Raw genomic sequence first — 22030 nt, forward strand, 5'->3', positions numbered from 1 at the left:
AACCGAAATTTGGAGTGAGCTGTGATTACTTTTACAGAACATTCCAGCGCAGCACCAGCCCTTCAGCCCACAATGTTGTGCCAGCCTATGTAAACCGTCTTGACAATCTAACCCTTCACCCCCACCAACCCCACTCACATCCATTACCCCTACATCAACTTGGTGAAACATGAAAGTCTGTAGACACTGTAATCGCAGTGGAATCACAAAAACAATGGAGGATCTCACCCGGTCTCGCAGTGTCCATATATATCGCCAATGTCCTAGACAGGTATACCTCACTTTACGCCACTTCACTTTTACGAAGAAGCCTATGCTCGCTATCCAAATGAAATTTGAATGAGTTTTCGCTTTTATGAAAATAGCCTTCTATACTTCATAGGAGCACACCAAGTTCACAAAGCTGGATATACCTGTGTATCTATCTCCTATGGATGCTGCAAGACCGGCTGAGTTCCTCCAGCATTTCAGTGCTTTCTTGCATCCATGTGCCTGTGTCAGGGTCTTCTGAATGTCTAGGCGAGATACAAACCAGAGGACATGGGTTAAGGGTGAACGGGGAAAAGTTTAGGGGTGAACGTGAGGGGGAACTTCTTCATGCAGAGAGTGGTGGGGGTATGGAATGAGCTGCTAGCTGAGGCAGTCTCAATTTTAACCTTTAAGAAGAAGGTACATGGATGGGAGTGGTTTAGAGGGCTGTGGACTGATAATGGTTTGGCACAGTCTGGAAGGGCTGAAGGGTCCTATTTCTGTGCCGTCATATTCTATGGTTCTAACGGAGTGGGGAGGTGGTGAGGGTGCCTACATCATGGTGGGTGCAGTGATTTAGATGGGTATCCCAGGGGACGGAATGGTGCAGATGTACGGTGTGTGGCGGGTGATGCCAGCACAACGTGGAGAGGAGAAAGGATAAGAGAGGGCAAAGATCCGCTTTTTAAATTCAGAAAACCCCCTGGAATTGGTAGATGCCAGATGTGAATTTTCCAGTTGCTTGAGATTGCGGGATTGATGATCCTGCCCATTTTTTTTTTTAACCTATTTCCGCAATTTTCTTTTTATTTTGCTGGTTGCTTGAGGCTGCCGATTGCTTGAATTCTAGATGTGATGTATCTGGGTGGTACTTGCTTCATTAACCATCTGTTCTGTGACCTCCAGTGTTACAAGATGAAGTGTCTGACCACGACTGGAGGCATCGGCCTGAAAGGCTTCAAAGGGCGCAAAGTAAGTGATCTCCCATCTTTTATCGTTCATAATCGGGGTTGTACTGTTTGATAGCGGGTACATTGAATCGATTCTGATTTGTGTTTTCCTTTTGCAGGGAGAAAAGGGAAGGACGGGAGACGCTGGAGACCCAGGGCCACGAGGGCGGCAAGTGGGTTGCTCTCTTACTCAGACTCTCTTCCTGGCCTTTCAGGTTCAATTTGCTTTTCACTCCCGAGGCTAAATTTCTCTTCTCCTGTGCAGGGTGATCCCGGGATTGAAGGACCCATCGGCTTCCCAGGTCCCAAGGTAAGATGCGCTGGTGCCCAGGCGGGGTTGGGGATTGGGTGCATCTCGCGATTCAGGCAACCATCCATGGGGGTAGGGAGGGGAAATCCACCCTGAGTAGGATGGAGTGGGGGGGAGCTGCTCGCATACGGGCGCTGCTCCAGTTTGTTGGTGTGTGGCACGAGAATCACGCAGCGCACCAGCCAGCATCTGTGGAGGGGGAGACAAAGTTTATATGGGGGAGGTCAATGAGGCTTTGTCAAAACCGGGAGAGATAGAAGACCTAGAACGGGGAAGGAGTGGAGAGAATGTACGTGACAGGGCATTGCACAGGGCCTTCGGCCCACTGTGTCCCTGCTGACCAATTTGGCATTCTTGCTCTCTCCCGTTTGCTTGCGTTTGGTCCCTATTCTTCTAAACCCTTTCTATCCAAAATGCTTGTTAGTCATGCCTATTTGTACCTGGACTTTTAGGTATCCTCGACCCCAGCCCTATCATGACCCCTTCCTGATTGATTTTGAATTTGTTGAGGTAAAGGTGGCCTGAGATGCCCAGTAGGGAGCCAGTCCTGAGGCCAGGTTTAGAACTGCTGGTCTGCTGACAAGCATGGGTGCTGCAGATGGAGTTCTGTGCGTTCTGCCGCCAGCCTCCTCTACAGGCTGTTTAAAACCTGCGTGGGACGGTTGGCATTAGGACCACACAGAGGAGCAGCTATACGTATGCGTTGTTACACACACTCAGATCCGTGGAGATGAAATGTATTCTGGTCGGGTTAATGCCACTTCTTTTCTCTTTCCCAGGGCTATCCAGGACCAAGGGGGGAAAAGGTGAGGCATCTTCTCATTCTCCACTGTCTCTCGGGCAGACATTGACCAAGTAACGACCGCGGTGAGCTGGGTATAGCCCATGGGGGGGCGGGGGGGGGGGTCCACCCTCCCCTGGAGCCGACGGGGACATGGACAGGGTCTCCAGTTTGCCCGTGCTGAAGCTCTGAGTGGGCATCCCAAAAATAGGGACCTGTTGGCCTCTAAGGAGAGCCTGGGGGCTTGGAAGGGTGGTCAGAGTGAAGAGCTGCCGCGTTGTTCTGTAAGGGTTCTGCCCTCAAACGCTGGGCCCCAAAGTGAACAGCATTGACTGGCATCACAGCCTATGCCACTGGCATCCTGCCCTCTGTGTTTTTTGTTGGCTGGCTTTGGGGGCTCTACAACCCCAACTGTGGCTGCCTGTGGCCCTCCAAGGCAGGGGAAAGGCAGCAGTAGAAGGGGGCAGCCACGGTGAGCAGTAACTGGTATTGGCCCGACGGGACCAGCAGCAGCAGCATCCCCCTTTGTCCCCTGGCGGTGCCAATCTTCCCCAAACCGTGGGGCTCATGTTCTGCCTCTGGCTGGTCTTGCCAACCTGGAATTGAGGAATGGCCTTCGGACCAGAGTTTCACTTAATAGGAAGACAGAGTGGGCAGGGGCAGTGGGAGCAATGAAATCTTGAACTGACATGGATGGAGTTGTCACTCTGGAGTTAAACAGAGAGTAAACTCGCATCAACAGGCCTTTCTAAACCTGTGCAACAGAATTTGAAGTCACGATGCTCGCAATGGTGTTTAAACAGATCTATCGTTGCTTTAAGACGCTCCAGTAATTGCATGGTGAAACATTGTTCCAAACCTTGCTGCCCACATGGCAAGTGTAGTCACTGATGTGTTTTCTGATTTCCATTTGTTATAGGGCGAAATGGGATCTGAAGGAAAGAAGGTAAAAACTCCTTTATTTTTTCATTTCCTACCCTTTCCAGTGTGGTTAGCCCAACGCTGTTACAGCGCCAGTGACCTAGGTTCTACGCTCTCCCCGTACCTGCATGGATTCCCTCCGGGTGTTCCGTTTTCCTCCCCCACCCATCCCCAAAAGCATACCCAGATTGGTAGGATAATTGGGCGGGTGGGGCGGGGGGAGGGGGGTTGCGTAGGCCAAAATGACCTGTTACCATGCTGTAACTCTTTTAAAAATAAAAAAATAATAATAAAAATTTAATTAAAAACCGGGCTGTGTAATATTTTCCTGCTTTTAGTTGCAGTGTTCCCCGCTTGTTCCTTACGTGAAACTTTTTTTTCTCTCACGAACCCTGTAGGGTATCGCTGGATTACCAGGCCGGGATGGGATCAGTGGACAGAAGGTAGGTTCAACCAGGGTGAAGCGAAGGGCAGAATCGTGCAGACGGTGCAAATGCATCGGCTCCGGGAGCTGGAAGCAAATCTGGAGTCTGGAGAATCAGATCGGAAGCATGCAGTGTGGCGACGGATTATGGAATTCCTGCCCACAAAGAAGGGAGCTGAAATCCTATATTATATAAAAAGAAGTAAACCTATGCATTGGATTGTTGGCAGCCTGGGAGTGGATGGAATTAATCTCCAGTCTGCCTGTGGTCTTGCTGAAGATCCTGGAGGATCTGGGTGGGAATTCCCCTCTGGTGGTTTTCTGGTACTTCTGAGAGGGGAAATGAGTTCCATGCAGATCCAAAAGATTTTGTAACTTGCCCCTAAGATGTTCTCCTGAGCAAGGTGGAGGTGCAGTGGGAACCCATAGAGGTGTATGGTTTAGAAACTGGCCCTTCAGCCCACTGCGTTGGTGCCCACCACCCACCTAAACCAATCCCACTTGCCTGCTTTAATTCCGCACCTCTATCTGCCTCCCTCGTTCATGTTCCTGCCAGAAGCCTCTTGAACGTTGTTGTTCCTGCCTTCACCACCTCATCTGGCAGCTCGTGTGTGTGTGAACAATTTATTCTGTTAATTCTCTACCTTCTTACCTTAAGGCTACACCCCAAGTTTTAGACCCCCTAGCGTTGACCCTGGTGAACGAGCCTCTTGCAGTTTTATGCACCCCTTACCACTCCGGTGGAAACAGATCCAGCCTGTCCAAACTCCCCAATAACTCCGATGCACGCCAACATCCTCCTGAATCTTTTCTATCCCCCCCCAGCTCAGTCACATCCTTCCTGTGGTGTGGTGAACAGAACTGCGCAGAGAACACCATTTGCAGCCGAACCAACGTTTTGCCCGGCTGTGATGTAATGTCTTGCTCCAGCCAATGAAGGCATCACTTTCCTCGCCTGCATCCCCAATTTTGTTTTTGGAGAACTGTGCAGTGTAACCCCCAAGATCTCTCTGTCCCACAACATTCCCCAGGGCACAACCTTTCACTGTTTCCAAAATGCACCACTTCGAACTGATCAGCGTTAAATTCCATCTGTCATTCCCTTCCCCAGCTGACCTATATCCTGTTGTTGCCTTAGACAACCTTCACCTTCCACTCTTCCTCCAGTTTGATATCATCCGCAAACTTGCTAATCTTCCAAGCCACATTCTTATCCACATCAGTTAAAATACGTACAATGGACCCTGTGCCTCTAATATGAAAATAGAGATGCTTACAGTGATAAAGGGGTTTGAACAGGGTGGACAGCCAGTGCCTTTTCCCTGCGGAAACAACAGCAAATACTAAAGGACGTCTGTTTAAAGTGAGTGGAGGAAAGTTTAGGGGAGATGTCAGTGGTAGATTTCTTAGACAGAAAGGGGGGGTGGGGGGGGGGCTGGAATGTATTGGTGGTGGTGGAGGCTGGTACAATAAGAGACATTCAAAATGCTCTTTAATAGGGACATGGATGTAAGAAAAATAGAGGGTTATGGGTTTGAGGGAGGGACGGGTTTGATTGCTGAACACGGAGGAAGGCACTTATTAAATGGGATACCATGATATAAAACCATAGAACACTACGGCACAGAAACAGGCCCCTAGGCCCTTCTAGTCTGTGTCAAACCATTTTCTTTTTGCCTAGTACCACTGACCTGCATCCAGTCCATAGCCCTCCATACCTCTCCCATCCAAGTCCCTGTCCAAATTCTTCTTACATGTTAAAATTGAGCCTGCATTCACCCCCTCAGCTGGAAGCTCGTTCCATACTCCCACCACTCTCTGTGTGAAGAAGTTCACCCTAAACCTTTCCCCTTTCACTCTTAACCCATGTCCTCTGCTTTGTACCTCACCTACCCTCAGTGGAAAAAGCCTATCAACATTTACTCTGTCTATCCCCCTCATAATTTTAAATACCTCCAACAAATGCCCCCTTATTCTTCTACACTCCAGGTAATAAAGTCTTAACTTATTTAACTTCTCCCTGGAACTCAATTCCTGAAGTCTGTGCAACATCTGATGTGGATGGCATGGTTTAGATTGTTTACATAGGTCACCATAGCATTGTGGGCTGAAGGGCCTGGGCTCTGCTGTGTGGTTCTGCATTCTGACTCTCTATTACCTCTTGCCATTCAAGCCAATTTTGGATCTAATTTGTTAAGTCACCCATGTTTTCGGATTCTGCAGAACCCTGACAGTAGTGTAGCTAAAGTCCACAGGGACATCATCAACTGCCCAATCCTCTAGATCACCTCCTCAAAAATAATTGCCAAATTCATGAGGCATGACTTCTGTGCACAAGCCCATGCTGGTTGTGCTGGCATTTCCAATGGAAAATAAATCCTGTCCCTCAGAATATGTTCCAACAGCTTCCCGATTACTTTTGTGGATCCCTGGCCTATCCCTGCAGCCCTTCAATAAAAGATCAGCATTAATGATCCTCTAGTTTTCTTCTGAGGGCACCTCCATCTCTTCCCGTAATATCCTCAGATGCGGCAGGTCAGGCTGCGGGGATTTATCGTGCATTTGAAGACCTCCCAACACGTCCTCCTTTTGAAATGTTGGTATGTTCCAGGATATCACTGTTCCCTCCTTGGAACCCATTTTGTATCCTTCCCCTATGGACGCATATTCGCACAGTACCCTGCCTGCCTCATGTAGTTCCACACATGCATCACCATCCTTTGGAAGTGGATTTTTGCCCTAACTTTGCTCTCAATACATTGGCAGGATCGATTGGCATAATCTTTTGTGTCCCAGGGATATCTCACGGCCCTTTTTGGCCCTCTTATTTTCCTTCTTCAATGTATTCTTACATCCCTTATAATCTTCAAGGGAGTCCCATGAATTCACCTGTCTGTACCTTTCTCCTGACCAGACCCTTGGTATCCTCCTCATTTAAGTTCTCAACCTTTTTCTTACCACTCACATCCCACTTTAAGTAATACCTATGCCATCGGTGCTCTGTGATTAGTGAGGGGTTGCTTCAGGTGGGATGTGGGTGGGAAGGGAAGGTTGAGAATCACTACTCTAGACCCAATTGTTACTGAAATATTTGGCTTGAGAAAAATTGCCATTGGTCCATTTCCTTTGGAGTTCTGAAACCATGCACATAACGAGTCAATGAAGGATGATTAAAACAGTGGTTTTCAAACTTTTTCTTCCCACCCACATCCCAACTGAAGCAATCCCTTACTAATCATCGAGCACTGATGGCATAGAAAATACTTAAAGTGGCATGTGAGTGAGAAGAAAAAGGTTGAGAATCACTGATTTAAGGTTTCCGAATCTTGGCTGCCCTTCAATCCAACAAGAACAGGAGGTTTGGAGTTGGGATGTTATGGGGTGTATAAGACATTGGTGAGGTCAAATCTGGAAAATTGTGTGCAATTTTGGTCATCTAACTACAGGAAAGATATCAATAAGATTGAAAGAGGGCAGAGGAGATTTACAAGGATGTTGCCCGGACTTGAACTGAGTTGTAGGGAAAAGGTTCGCACTTTATTCCCTGAACCACTGGAAAATAAAGGGAGAGTTTGATGGGCATATACAAAATATGAGGGGTAGAGATAAAATGTAAGCTTTGTTTTTGCGCTGAGGTTTGGTGAGACAAGAACGAGAGGCCATGGGTTAAGGGTGAAAGGGGAAATGTTCAAAGGGAACTTCTTCACACGGAGAGTGGTGGGAGTGTGGAACGAGCTTCCAGCGGAATGTGGGTTCAATTTTTGACATTCACTTTCTTGGTTTATCCTTCCAAAATGCAACACCTAACACTTGTCTGCATTAAATTCCATCTGGTATTTTTCAGCCCATTTTACACATATCTGTCATTTCAATGCATATTTGCTCCTCTAATTCCCACTGTCCAATCTACTCCTGTCAAAACAATCAACCATTTCTTATTTCCAAATTCTACTGGTGTGGGCTTGTTGGATGTTCCTTGACAGGATATCCTCTCTAAGTACTGCCATGGTGATCTCCTAATCAATAGAGCAATCTCCCTCTCGTACCATCACCTCAGAAGGTTTGTTATGCCAGAACGCTGATCTGCAAGTCCGTCAACCATGTTCCTGTAATGGCCACAATATCACAAGCCCATGTGCCTGGGGCGTCCACATACAGTAGAGTGCAATGGTCTGTCTTCATGCCAACCCAATAGGTCTACAAGGGAGGGCTTGAAACATGACTGTCTTTGCCTCGGGTCAGGCTTTGCTTGCACCCACTCAGAGAAAAAGATTGTAAATTATGCAACGAGGCTTGAAGCTAATTAGCTGAATTGCACAGAGATGACTGGGTCTTTGGACATCCTTCTTCAACCAATCCTCCAACTTTTGTTAGGTCTGCTTTGTTCAAGAATGAGTGAGTCAGACACCAGACTGAGTCGAAATCAAAGTTCTTTATTACCGGATTGTAACACTTGCAACTAACAGTGTTAGTTGGAGAAGGCGCATTCTCTCGATATCAGCAAGTGGTGCTTTTTTTATACCTCAGGGCACGCACTTAGTAAATTATCAAACCATTACATTGTCCAATGAATAAGCTGTTGCTACCCTTCTCTGTTAGTCTGCTGCACATCATCTTGTTATTGCCACACTTAACTTGAGCATACAAGGTCACACCTGCATCCTGTTACTCCTTAGTACTGGGTGACTCCTTCTCCGGTCCCAACTCATGATGTTTTTACCATACAATCCCTCCATTGTCCTCTTTAGAGGACAATCTTGCCCTGACTATGCTACCACCGCGTTACATTAGTTCGCCTATTATTGCCAAGCTCTATACGGATTCTGTTCACGGGTTTTTTGGCTGGTGGGCGAGGTCTCCCCCCAACCCTCTTTAGTGTATACCCCCCATCCATTTCCCCGATCCCATTGCCCGTTTACAAGTTTCCTCCCCGTTTTCCCCCAAGCAAATAACTGGCTATCCCTTCTAAGCATTTGTAATTAGTTAAGATAAAAGTTAACATTTGTGCTACAATCTATTTTGTAATATTTGTTCTACAATCTATTTTATAATCCCTCCTCCCTGTCGCATTCTCCATCAGACTCCGGATCGATCTCAGCATTTTTTGACGCCTCCTGTGACGTGAGATAGTCCCGCTCCGTAGCTTGTAGAGCTTGATATTTTGGAGGCAGCTCATCGCGGTTGGCAAAGGCTCTCTCAATGGTCCTCGTGACCAGCATTCGAATGCATGGAATACAACAACAGCCACAAGTGATAAAAATGGATACAGAAATGAACAATCCTAGGAAAAGTTGTCCCAAGATTGTGCCCCATTTCCCAAACACTCCATGTAACCAAGACAAAACAGGGTTAGAGACTCCAGATTGGGCTTTTAATTCCTTCGTCAATGCCTTAAGTTTTGTAAGCCCCTTAGTGAGTGACCCATCTGGCCCTGTGTTATTAGAGATAGAAGTGCAGCATAGATCTCCAAACGTGGCACACACTCGCCTTTTTCCGCCAGGACCATATCAATCGCTATCCTATTCTGAAGCGTCATAAGGGAAGTTTCTGACAGTTGTTGGTGTACTCCCTCAACAACGTCCCTGGTCAAATTTGTAAGGCGCTGGACATTATAGTGAATTAGGTTGATCCTATTTACGTTTTTATTTGTTGTGATGGGAAAGATTGCACTAAATATAGGAAAGTTTTCAAACCCAGCTGCAATCTCATCAGCTAGTTTAAATTCGTCCAGTATATTCCGGGCTTGGCCAATTCCACACCCCGTCAGGGTTCCTTCCTTCTGGCCCCAGGAGTCCAACACTCCTTCTTCTCCACATCCAACCCCCTGTGTGGTGTAGATCTAGGGCATCCTCGTCCCCCTCCTGCCTTTCCACAATCAGGACTGGCGCATTAAGCGTTACTAAAGCACACCGACCATTCCAGTTAGAAGGGAGCCCGTTATACAGCACTCTACCTCCGCAAAACCACCAAATATCTGCCCTAGCCTGGGTCAATCGGGTAACATTTCTGCTGCCCGTGAGATCAACATGAGTCCTGCACGAGTCACTGGGTAGCCAACCCATGTGGAAAGCGTGTGTCGCTGTGTTGTTATTGGCGAAGTAAGTAACGTTACTTATGCCCGTGGATCTAAAGATAGGGGGGGGTCACATTGGCCGGAGCTATGGGAAACGCCTGTTCCCATGTCAGACACCTATTCAGTGGGTTAGACTCTGACATTAGGTTCAAGGCGTAGTCCATAGCATCTGTCTCCTCAAAAATCGATCTGCTCATCCGTAACGTTGGCCTTCCCCGGGCACAGATCCAGCAGTTTCCATACCTTGCCTGATCCGCATATTTACCCATCTGTTCTATCCAGGAGTTTGTCTCATCTATACCTGTCTCAATTGCTATCTTCTCTCCCCTGGACAGGTTCTTACTATCAAATTTTCGCACTACCTCCTCTGTAGAAGTGGGTTTGGGTATGTCCTTTGTGTAGGTTTGTAAGTCAAACCTCACCACTCCCCAAGGGTCTTTTCCACTTACACACACTCCAATCATTAGGTAGAGGAGATCTCCGACTCCAGGTTCTCTCCCTGTGCCCCCCTCGCATGTCTTAGAGCTCCATCCCTTCATATTCCACGGGTTGTTCAGCCCCGCTTTTACTGCCAAAATCAGGGGATTTTTGCCTTTCATAGTATGGGTAACGGCACCACGTATCAGGGAGACCTTGGTGAAAAAATGATAAAGGGGTCTGCTGGACCCTCTGTTAAGGGGCTTTCTTATCCATCTAGTGTCGGGTCCTGTCCACCACCAAACCTCACCCCAGGACGGACATACATGTAGGTCCCACTCCGGATATCCTCTCTGAAAGTTACACATGTAAACATCATATCCTCTCCAGGACGCCTCATTCCTACCACACGCTATTACACTGCATAGATCGAACTGGAAGGTGCAATCCTTGTCTTTATCTATCTTCAGAATAACTTTGGCCCTGCATGGATCCAAACTACTCTGTTGGCTTGTTTGGCAACCCATCAGCAGGAATGCCCATAGGGCCCTCGGCATTGTTCACGAGTCTCATCATATTTTCCAATACTCGCTACTTGTTGTTTTGCCTTGGAGCAAAAGGCAAAATGATGCCAATTATTATCCCCTGGTTTGTCAATTCTTACTGACCTATCTGTTACGGCGGTAACAGTGTATGATCCAGTCCATCTAATTTCAGTCCAATGTACCTTCCCTGGTTTATGGATATACACCAGGTCTCCCTCCTTCACTGGTACTCCTTCAGTGTCCGGGTTCTCCTTATTTGCATTCGCCACCTGTTGTGAAACTAAAGCAACCATATTACCCAGCATCTGCATATAATGATCCAGTTCCACTTCCCTTTCTTCCCAATTCTTTACCCAGGCTGGATCAGTCTTTGGACCAGGCATGGGTCGACCCGTTAGAATCTCGTGTGGTGACAGGAAGGTATCTTTGGCCTTCTCTTGTCGCATAGACATCAGTACTAATGGCAATGCCTCGACCCAATTCAACCTGGTCCCACCCAAAACCTTTCCTAATTTGGATTTTATCGTCCTGTTTGCCCTTTCTACTAGCCCCTGGCTCTCAGGCCTATAGACACTACCGAAACGGTGTTTGATCCCTAAGTATTCTTCAACCTGTCGGATCAGCTCATTCTTAAAGTGGGACCCATTATCAGAGCATATTCTGCTGGGGACCCCGTAGTGGGGTATCAACTCTCGCGTCAGCCAGCCTATTACACTATCCGCATCCTCCCTCTTCGTTGGGACAGCCTCCACCCACCGTGAGAACCTATCTACTGCCACTAAGAGATATCGGTATCCTTCCTTTGTCCTAAGGTCAGTACCCATATCTGTATAGTCAATATAGATCTTTTTCCATGGGGCTGTCGGTACTGGAAATCGTAAAAGCGGGTGGGATAAGGTGATCCTTTGGTTATGCCCATTGCAGATAGTACATTCAGCTCTAAAGTTGTCAATGTGCTCGCGTAAGTGGGGATTCCACCAATGTTGTTTAAGCGTATTATAAGTTTTGGTGGCGCTAATGTGAGTCGGCCCATGTGCTTCTTCAAATAATAGCGGAAGTAATTGGCGGGGGGCAACTATCGTACCTATCGGGGAGCGCCAGACATGTACGGTCCGATTGTCATAGATGATCTCCTGTCGTGTAGCACCGCGTTTCATCCATTCTTCTTTCTCACTTGGGCTAGCTTTTTCCTGTATTTCTATCAGGTGTTCAATATTTGGTGGGGGTCCCTCTCCCTCCTTCTCTTTTTGGTCACTCAACTTACTACTATCTTCTCTTCTCTCTAATTCCTCTTTTTTGCCATGGGACCTCAGAATCATCCCCTGTATAGGTTCTTGACATCCAGTAACCTGTTTGGCTGCTCTGTCAGCCGCCGTGTTTCCTTTCCATTCCTTTGTGTTTTGTAGGGAATGGCCTGCCACCTTAATTAGGCTTAGAGCCCGGGGACTACCAAGTCTCCGTAAAACCAGATCATGTCGGACGTTTTGTCCGGCTGCAGTCCGAAAGTCCCTTCTTATCCAGCCTGGTGCTTCAATATGGACTGCACTCCAAGCATACGCAGAGTCAGGATAAATGTTAACCGATTTACCTTCGCTCAGCTCCAATTCTCTTATGAGCCCTATCACTTTGCCAATTGTGCTGATGCCGGTTGGGGGATGATAGAGGACTCTACTAGATAGGGTGCATCATCCACCCATCCTACCACTGCATATCCCGCCACATTACCCTCTGAACTTTTATGGCAACTTCCGTCTGTAAATAACTCCCAATCCACCTCCTCCATGGGTTCCTCAAATAGCTTCTCCCTCAGCTTGGAATCTATCTTGACTCTTGCTACACAGTCATGCGTCTCCATAAATCCCGAGTTCAATCCTCTAGCCATGTTGGAATAGTTGTCCCTTGGCGACCTGAAGGTGATGTGAGGACCCTTAAGGGCGTCCTTCATCTTAATAGATCTGTTGGCCGAGAAGCTGAAGGCACTAGACATTAAAAGGGCTGAGACACTGTGGTCTGTATTAATAACCAGGGGATGACAGTGGACAATATGTGCGGTTTTTAGTATCGTTCTAGCTACTGCTGCGAGATAACGAAGACATGGGGCCTTTCCTCTTTCTACATTGTCTAGTCTGCAACTATAGTAACTCAATACCTTCCTTCGTCCTCTATCCTTCTGATACAGTACTGAGCTAACAATGCCCCCAGTTTCAGCCACGTCCAAGTGGAATTCTTTACTATAATCCGGATTAGCCAGGCTGATCGTTTTCCCCAATTCCTGTTTAACACGCAGGAAAACCGCCTCACGTTCTACATTCCACCTGACTGGTTCCTTAAGCCTTCGGTGACCTATCTCCGTGACCATTTCCCTCAAACCCTGGGTCAAACTCACATATCCTGGGACATAAGTTCGACTGTATCCACAGAGCCCTAAAAATGCTAACATGTCTTGTACTGTTGTTGGTTTTCGATAACCTAGTATCGTTTCCCGATGTGTCTCGGACATGGCCGTACCATTTTTTACCAACGAGTCTTCCTAGGAAAGTTACCACCCTCCTTCCGATCTGACATTTCGACCTCTTTACTTTAAACCCTGCCTCACCTAGGCCCCTGAGTAAAACTGCTGTTCCCATTAGGCACCCATGTGCCGTTCTTCCTGCTAATAGCAGGTCATCTACATACTGAATCAGCGTAACATCTTCTGGGAGCTTCAATTTCACTAGGATTTCACTAAGGGCCTGATTGAACAGTCCTGGACTGTCCTTATAACCCTGAGGTAATCTAGTATATGTGTACCGATTCTCTTGGTAAGTGAAAGCGAACCAGTCTTGGCATTCCTCGGCTAATTTTAAGCAAAAGAATGCGTTTGCCAGATCAATGACAGTGTAGTATTCGTGATCTGGACTCAGAGCCCTAAGTGCAACGTATGAGTCTGGGACTGGTCTCCCGATGGTCTTGGTAGCAGAGTTAATTTCCCGGAGGTCGTGTACCATCCTCCAGTCTTTTCTACCTGGTTTGGGGACAGGCATGATGGGCGTGTTCCACATGCTGTCTGGTGCCGCCCTTAAAACCCCCGTCTCCATTAACCCTCCTATGGTTCCCCTAATACCCTCCTCCTGGCTGGGCGACAAACGGTATTGTTTTTTCCATATCGGTTTCTGTCTGGGGTTGGCTAATTCCAGAAATACCTCCCCTTTTATTGCTCCCACATCGTAAGGCCCCGTTGTCCATATCTGTGGGCTCAGATCAGAAAGATATTTGTCTGAGACCCCGTGATCAATATTTTCTCCTTTTATGGGTTGGTCTCTTTCTACTTTCTCATTTACTACCCGGTCCCATGCTTCAATATTCAGTCTGATAAATTTCCCTCCCTCCGAGGTGGAATATCCCGGGACTTCCGTCTGCCTGTATTCACACCCCATTGCCTCCTTCACCATCGGTCCCAATTGTCGGACGTGGTGATCTTTGGCAATTCCCAAGGTTACATGCGGTACACTTTCTACTCCTAAGTGGAACCACTCCATTTGTTCTTCCGACAAGATAACCATAGCAGCTATTCCCTCCTTTCCCACAAAGATAAATGGACAATGTATCATTTCTGTCTTCCCTTCTTTTGGAGAGTCCCACCTCTCCTCATACTCCAGGTCCGGGTGGATGGTATAGTTTAATGTTACATGCATGGGATCCAGTGGGTATTGGTGCTCCCCATACTGGGGAATACTGGCCCTCCACTCAAAAAACTGTTTAATCAGACCTGGGCCTGGTTCGTCATACAGTAGTCAACTCCAGAAAATAATAACCTCCTCAGAGTCTTCTGAAGTATTGGTTGGGGTCATTAGTACAAACTGTCCTTCCCTCTGTATTGTGTCCCCTGGGCATGTTAACCGAAGGCCCTTCTCAGAACATTGTATGGTTATCCCCAGTTTAGTAAGAACGTCCCTTGCCAATAAATTAATGGGGCAGCTTGGCACAACTAGGACAGGTGCTCTGACCCTTTGTCGTCTAAATGTCATGTCGATGTTATCGATATAAGGCTGTGTTTCCCTTATCCTGGAGAATCCTATTGTAGATAATGTTTTGCCCGAATATGTGCTCCCTGGGGGTTGTTTAATTACGGTCGTTACTGCTGCCCCTGTGTCAATCATAAATTCAATTTTTTCTCCATTCACCGTCCCCCAAATTTTCGGTGGCTCCCAGGGAGGCGTGATTTTTGATTCTCCAGGGCCCCGACAATAATTTAATTCAGCACCTGCCCAAATATCGTTGTCATACTGGGGTGCCTATACTTGTTGATCACTCTGCCATCCCCCAATTTTCTGGGGCCGATCGATGTGTCCACCCCTACCCCTTGCTTGTCCTCTTAAATTTCCTCCTCTTCCTCTATTACCTCTAATAGAAGGTAATCCTATGCCCCTTCCTCTCCCAGCCTCTGGACAGTCCCGCTGGTAGTGTCCAGGATTGTGGCAGTGCCAGCATAGGGTATGTTCTCCTCTATACATGGTACTTAGTGGTCTTTCCCAACCATTACTTTCTTGGGGTCCCGGATTTATCACTGGCCCCATGGCCTGTGGGACTATCTGTTGGGCCGCTAGTTTTATCCCTGTTTGTTCTATGACTTTCATCAATTTATCGGTTGTCTTGTCCACTCCCTTCTGGGATGCACTTTCTGACTTAGCCTGTTCTGATTGACGATGTCGTTTGAGTGCATGTGTCAGGTGTCTTTTCCACAAGTCCTCTGGCATCGTCTCTAACCCCACAATGTCCTTTAATTTTGCTTGAACTGGGCCAGGTAGTCCGTTTATTGTCCCATTTCGAAAATGAGCATTTCCTAGGGGGCTATGGTCCGGTCTTTCTCCAGTCCCAGTTTCCCATAAGTCCCACGCTCGAGAGAGGTACTCATGCGCACCTTCCCCTTCTTTTAGTTGGAGGGTTACCAAGGTGTCCAGACTATAGGGTGTAGGGAATGCTTCTCTAAGTGCTTCCCAAAATCTATTTCGAAGTGGGTCAAATTCTATTTCATCCCCCAATTTTCCGCTTTTGAGTGTTCTCTCTATTTGCTTCAGGGCTCCTTCTGCCTTCATTTTTATCATGATAGTTCTGACATCTGCAAGTGCTAATTGTTCCTGACAGGTTTCTCGCTTGAAACAAGAAATCCATGGACCAGCCCCATTACTTAATGGAGGAAGTCTTTTCATTAGACTCTCTAAGTCCATTCGTGACCAGGGTACATACTTTTGATTTCCCCGCCCCGAGATCAGCAATGGGCATTGATATCTCAATTTTGGGGATTTCTGTTCCATCTTTACTCTTGGAATACATCTATTTTGTCCTCCCTGTTCAGACACCTCTTCGTCACTACTGTCACTGTCCCTGTCAGGTCCTGATGTCTCAGAGTCGGAGGTATATCGTTCACGCTTGTCTCTAAGATAATTTCTTCAGTCATTGTCTAGTGGATTCACGTAACATAACATATATATAACAATTACAGCACTTTCTCTTTCATCCTAACTATGTCCAGGCGGGCATGTCTACTCTTCTCCTTCCCGAGTTCTCTTGTGCTACTTCCCTCCCATGGTGGGCCGTATCTCATTTCCTCATCTGTACTACACTTTTCGTCCTTTATTCCTATTACTATTCCTCCAGCTTTGAGTTCTGCTGACAGTGTTGTAGTTATCTTTTCCATTTCTCTCAATACGTCTACCATTAATTCTTTTTGTTTCTTACTTATCTGCCCCAGCACATTCATATCTTTGTTTAAGTTTTCAACGTTATCCTGAACCATTTTCATGTTCCTTTTCTGTGTCTCTAAGTCTTCTTCTATTTTCTTGGATCCTGCGGGGGTCTCAATGTCTATTAATCCCCCTTTTATTTTAAGTAAAGGGGCCTGTATCTTGACTGATGTGTCCCCATTCCCGATGTTCCTGTCATGTCCCAGTGTTTCAATATCTGGATATAAGGGACGTGACTCCTGTGGCCCATCTGGGATGTCAGGGGTACCTTGTGACTCAACGTATGCATAGGGCGGGGGTCTACAAGCTATTTCTACAGGGGCCATAATAGGTGGGTTATCAGGGAGACTAAATTCCTTGAATAGAGCTAGGACATCGCGGTAACGCATCTCCTTGTCTCTCATCTTTTTTTGTGCAGACTCTTGATTAAAGATTTTCCTTTCTATGTCTCGTTTTGTTTCTTCCAGCTTATCTAAGACCCTACGCTTTAGAATTTTGTTTCCCTCACCTGTCAGGAACATCTTGGCACTCCCGGGTAACCACCCCATCTTCCTCCAGCGATCTACACATTTTCGGAGAATTCTTTGTTTCTCCAATGCCTCTTTACTGGTATTTCGCTTCTCTAATTCCTGATTAATTTCCCTAATAACTTGGTCAAAAGTCTTAGCAGGCAACTGTGCAGCCATTGCTGCGGGGTCACTTCCTAATGCCTCTCTTAATTTAGGTTCTTGTCTGATTAGAGGATCTATGTTAACAAAAATCGCCTTTAAAAATGTCTCCTTGCAGGCCGGATGACAAAAGTTTTTTAGTGAAACAGTCTCCAAGTCTGGTCCTCCGGTGGACCTCAGACTGTCCTGTATACTCTGATTGCTCGTCTTCCACTCTCTGTTTTCCCAAAGAGGTCTGAAAGTTGGGTTACAACTAGGAAACCAAGTTTTTGGGCTATATTTTTGTCCAGTTTCCCTGTACCAATCTATGAATTCACGTAACTTTATCTCCTTGGTGATGCTGGGAATACCTTCATTTAACTTGTCAAAAATATTTCGAATAAACCATGTGTCTCTTAAGATTCTGTCAACTTTTTCATTGATATCTCCTACCTGATCCGGACACAGCTTTTGCAGTCTTTGGTCGTCGCCCTTGTTCACCAGGCTGGCATCTCTGAGTACTCTTTTTGTCATCTCAAGGTCTCTAATGTCCATTGTGGTATTTCACCACGGCGAATTTGGGAAATAAATTCTTAAGTTTTCAAGTGTACAGATATTATCATACCTACCGGACATTTATAAGCGAGTCTTATACAATGGAGACCAATAAGCCTGAACCTTCATTTTCTTTCAAAGCCCAACCTTCACGTGGGAGATTTCTCCTCTTAATAACTGGTTTAGGGCAGAAAACTCAGGTCCCCAATTGTTCTTAGACCACCTTCTCACTCGATTGGACTTTGCAACGTCACAATAAAGACTTTTTAAACTCTAGTAGTTTGTCGGCGAAGCACTTATCAAATGTCACTAAAACACCTTAAGGACTTTTATAGTTTTGTCTGTAAACACTTGCGTGTTACAATCCTGGCAGGTGACGACCTTCAATTATGATCGTCTAATTTGTCCGATCTCCAGTTCTTACTGACAATCATAAAGATTTTAAGAAAGAGAATTTTGTTAAAACAGGCTTCTCTGGACCTTTTTGTCAGCCGGCTGAGATGATTGTCAAGAAAAACAGAAACCGTCGTCTAGTGTCCACTCACCCATCACGTCGGGGTCACCAAATTGTTAGGTCTGCTTTGTTCGAGAATGAGTGAGTCAGACACCAGACTGAGTCGAAATCAAGGTTCTTTATTACCGGATTGTAACACTTGCAACTAACAGTGTTAGTTGGAGAAGGCGCATTCTCCCGATATCAGCAAGTGGTGTTTTTTTATACCTCAGGACACGCACTTAGTAAATTATCATACCATTATATTGTCCAATGAATAAGCTGTTGCTACCCTTCTCTGTTAGTCTGCTGCACATCATCTTGTTATTGCCACACTTATCTTGAGCGTACAAGGTCACACCTGCATCCTGTAACTCCTTAGTACTGGGTGACTCCTTCTCCGGTCCCAACTCATGATGTTTTTACCTTACACTTTTCAACCACCACTCTAAAGAGGTAGAAAGCCACATCACAAAGAGGTCAAATGTACAGATGTGTGAGAACACGGAACATTATAGCACAGAATGGCCCTTTGGCCCACGATGTTGTGCCAGCCTCTCTAAACCTATTCAAACTTTTCCCACCTCGCACCCACAACCCTCTATTTTTCTTCCATCTACATGCCTGTCTAAGGGTCTTTTAGAAGTCCAGATTGTACCAGTCTCCACCACCAGCCCTGAGGATGCATTTCCAGGCACCCATTACTTTCTGTGGGTGGGGGGGAAATGTACCCCTGACATCTCCCCTAAATTTTCCTCCCCTCACCTTGCACAGATGGCCTCTGGTGCTTGTAATGGTCACCCCAGGAAAAGCCAAGTTTATTGTCCTCAAGTTACTTCTCATGTGGTCAACTGGATGAAACAACATTCCCTGGTCCTCGGTGCAAGTCACACAGATGCACGAGCAGATGCATATAGGCAAACCATACACGTGCAGGAGAAATGAAAGTGCTGGCTCGCCATCTGATCTTGTAGTCCTCCATTAAGTCACCTCTCATCCTCCCTTTCTCCAACTGCGTCGGCACGTGCAACCAAGTTTTATAACGCTATTATTCACGATGGAATGAAGAGGATCAAATATCCCCATATTATTGCTCTGCCTGCAGTTTATGTTGTGTTGCATACAATATGGTTTATTATCCTGTGTCATATACACATTGGATAAAAGAGCACAACGGGCTGGTTATTCCTGTTACTATTAACCAGGTTGTCTTTGTGTGTTTTTTTTTTCAGGGAAAACTGGGACGTATAGGACCTCCAGGGTGCAAGGGAGATCCCGGCACTGTGGTAAATGACTCTCCCTTTGAATTATTCTTCAGTGCAGCATGGTTAGCATCACGCTACGATGCTACAGTGACCCGGGATCAAATCCGGTGTCTATTGGGTGACATGGGCTCGTGGGACGGGATTCACGCTGTACACCTAAATTTAAACTTAAAATATTCGTGAGGCCGGACAGCCCCACTGGTGTTGTGGCCGATCATCTAACCGGGAAGAGCAGTGACACAGTGGCGAGAGATGGGTTAGGGCTTTCTCAATCAGATTGGCATCGTGCGGCCAATAAATCCAGGCATTTTAACACTGCTCAATATAGATTTAAGAGCAGAAAATACACCTGTGTTATTGCTCTAGCTGGTGTATGTGGAAGACCCAATCAGACATCGATCCCAACATCTCACCCCATCCCTGATGCAGAGGATGACAAGAAGAACGTAGCTCACACTTCCTATTCTTTCTTGCTTTGACCTCTCTGGCATCAGCCAATCGTTGTCCAGCTCTTGCTGCCTTCTTGAGCTGTGTCCCTTTAGTGCCTGTTCCTCGAGTGGCGCTGCCTTCTTTTCCCTTGCCCTGTCCCTCCCTAGCTCCACCTCATTCCAATGATCCGTCGTGATCTCCCTCGCCCTCCTCATGGTGTTTTCCTCAGGCCATCACCTCTCCGAGCCCTCCCCCCACCAGTTGACGAGCCAGTGGTGGAATCTGGAACATAGGAATGAGCGACTGGAGGAGGTGAACTAGGGGTCCAATGCAATCCATAAACATACTGGAGAAACTCAGCCGGTCTTGCAGCGTCCACATGAAGTAAAAGGATCCTTAATTGGGCCTGAATAATTAGGTGGGGATGTTATCTCCCTCCCCAATAAACCGCATCTCTGCTAGCTATGGCCCCGAGCTGACCTGCCCCTTCCCCCGCGTGCTCCCACAACCCCTCCCATCATCCAATTGTGCCCCCCCCCCCCGCTGCACTCCTACTGATCATAATCCCAGTGTGCGCTGTGAACTCCCAAAAACATGGCCCCATGCAGCATACTCGAAGCTCTGTGAGTCCTGCATCCGTATCTCTCCAGAGGCCGTGATTCACAGTATGGGAAGGAGGGGGAAACGCCACTGCCACAGTGGTTTGATGCTGAGACTGCCTGTTCTCTTTGCACTAATGAAGCCGTGGTTCCTTTGCTCACAGGGTCCCCCAGGTTATCCAGGCGAAGCTGGTGAGAGAGGATTTGCTGGCGATCCCGGTTCGAAGGTATGTTTGTGTTCCCTGCGAGAATTTATTCCTCTTAAGCTCTGCCCGCATGGGGTTTTCATGCTCTCCCTCTGTGGAGTCTGCACACTCCCCCTGTGCGGAGTTTCCAGTTTGCTCCAGCTTTCTCAAGCTAATTGGCTGCAGTAAATGCCCCTTTAAGCTTTGGTTTGTGTTTGGGGTTCGGGAATATGCAGCAGGGAACCCTGAAGAGGAAAGAATGGGAGCAGAGGGACAGTTACACTGGGGCCTTCTGTACCATAGTACAGGTGGGGCAGAATTTGTCAGGTGTGTCCAAGAAGGATTCCTGACACAGTATGTGGACCAGCTGACGAGAGGAGAGGTCACACTGGATCTAGTACTGGTTAATGGCCTGGTCAAGTGGCAGACCACTCAATGGGTGAGCATTTTGGTGAGAGTGACCACAACTTCCTGAGCTTTAGCATAGCTATAGACAAGGATAAAAGCAGAAAAAACGGGAAAGTGTTCAATTGGGGGAGGGCTAATTACAACGGGCTGAGGCAGGAACGAGGGAGAGTAAATTGAGAGCAGATGTTCTCAGGAAAATGTTTGGAAGTGAAAGATGTTTGGAGACCACTTGTGCTGGGTTCAGGATAGGTTTGTCCCACTGAGACAAGAGATGGTAACCATGGTTAAGATGAAGATGGAAGCGTATATTAGATATAGAGAGCAGGAAACAGGAAGGGCTCATGGGAAGTATATGATAGACAGGAAGGAGCTTAAGGAAGGACTTCAAAAGGGGTATGAGAAAGTCTTGGCATGTAGAATTAAGGAGAATCTCAAGGTGTTCTGTGCGTAGGTAAGGAACAGAAGAATGACAAGAATCGTGGGACTGCTAAAGGATAAAGGAGGCAACATGTGCCTGGAGGTGGAGGAGGTTGTGAAATTCTTAAATGAATACTTTGCTTTAGCATTCACCAGAGAAAAGGCCCTTGATCAGGATGAGGTCAGAATTGAACAGTCCTGTGTGCTGGACAATGTGGAGATTAAGGAAGAGGAAGTGTTGGACCTTCTTAAAAACATCCAAATTGATGTCCACGGGGCCCTTCATGATATACCCCAGGTTGCTGTGGGAAGTGAGGGAAGAGTTAGCTGGGGCAGTAGGTATGATCTGAGAGTCCTCTTTAGCTGCAGGGGAGGTGTTGGAGGATTGGAGACTTGCACATGTAGTCCCCTTGTTTAAAAAAAGGTAATAGGGAGAATCATGGGAATTATAGAGTGGTGATTCTTGTGTCATTGGTGTGCAAACTATTGGAGAGGATTCTGAAGAATAGAATCTATGATCATTTGGAGAAGTACAGTCTACTCAGGGATAGTTCACATGGCTTTATGAAGGGAAGGTCCTGCCTTGTGAGTCTAATTGAGATTTTTGAGGAGGTAACAAAAGAAATTGATGAGGGTAGG

General features: G+C 46.8%; 1 protein-coding gene across 1 annotated transcript in view; it reads left to right on the forward strand.

Moving 5' to 3' along the window:
• col6a2 (collagen, type VI, alpha 2) overlaps positions 1-22030 on the forward strand; it is a 104910-nt gene that overhangs the window by 26303 nt on the left and 56577 nt on the right. Inside the window, exons 7-14 of the mRNA XM_069936193.1 lie at positions 1156-1221; positions 1319-1372; positions 1465-1509; positions 2289-2315; positions 3210-3236; positions 3610-3654; positions 19321-19374; positions 20546-20608. Coding sequence (XP_069792294.1) covers positions 1156-1221; positions 1319-1372; positions 1465-1509; positions 2289-2315; positions 3210-3236; positions 3610-3654; positions 19321-19374; positions 20546-20608 — 381 coding nt within the window. The remainder of the gene's footprint in view (positions 1-1155; positions 1222-1318; positions 1373-1464; positions 1510-2288; positions 2316-3209; positions 3237-3609; positions 3655-19320; positions 19375-20545; positions 20609-22030) is intronic.

This window comes from Narcine bancroftii, chromosome 4 (genome assembly GCF_036971445.1).
Source record: "Narcine bancroftii isolate sNarBan1 chromosome 4, sNarBan1.hap1, whole genome shotgun sequence".
Taxonomy (NCBI): Eukaryota; Metazoa; Chordata; class Chondrichthyes; order Torpediniformes; family Narcinidae; genus Narcine; species Narcine bancroftii.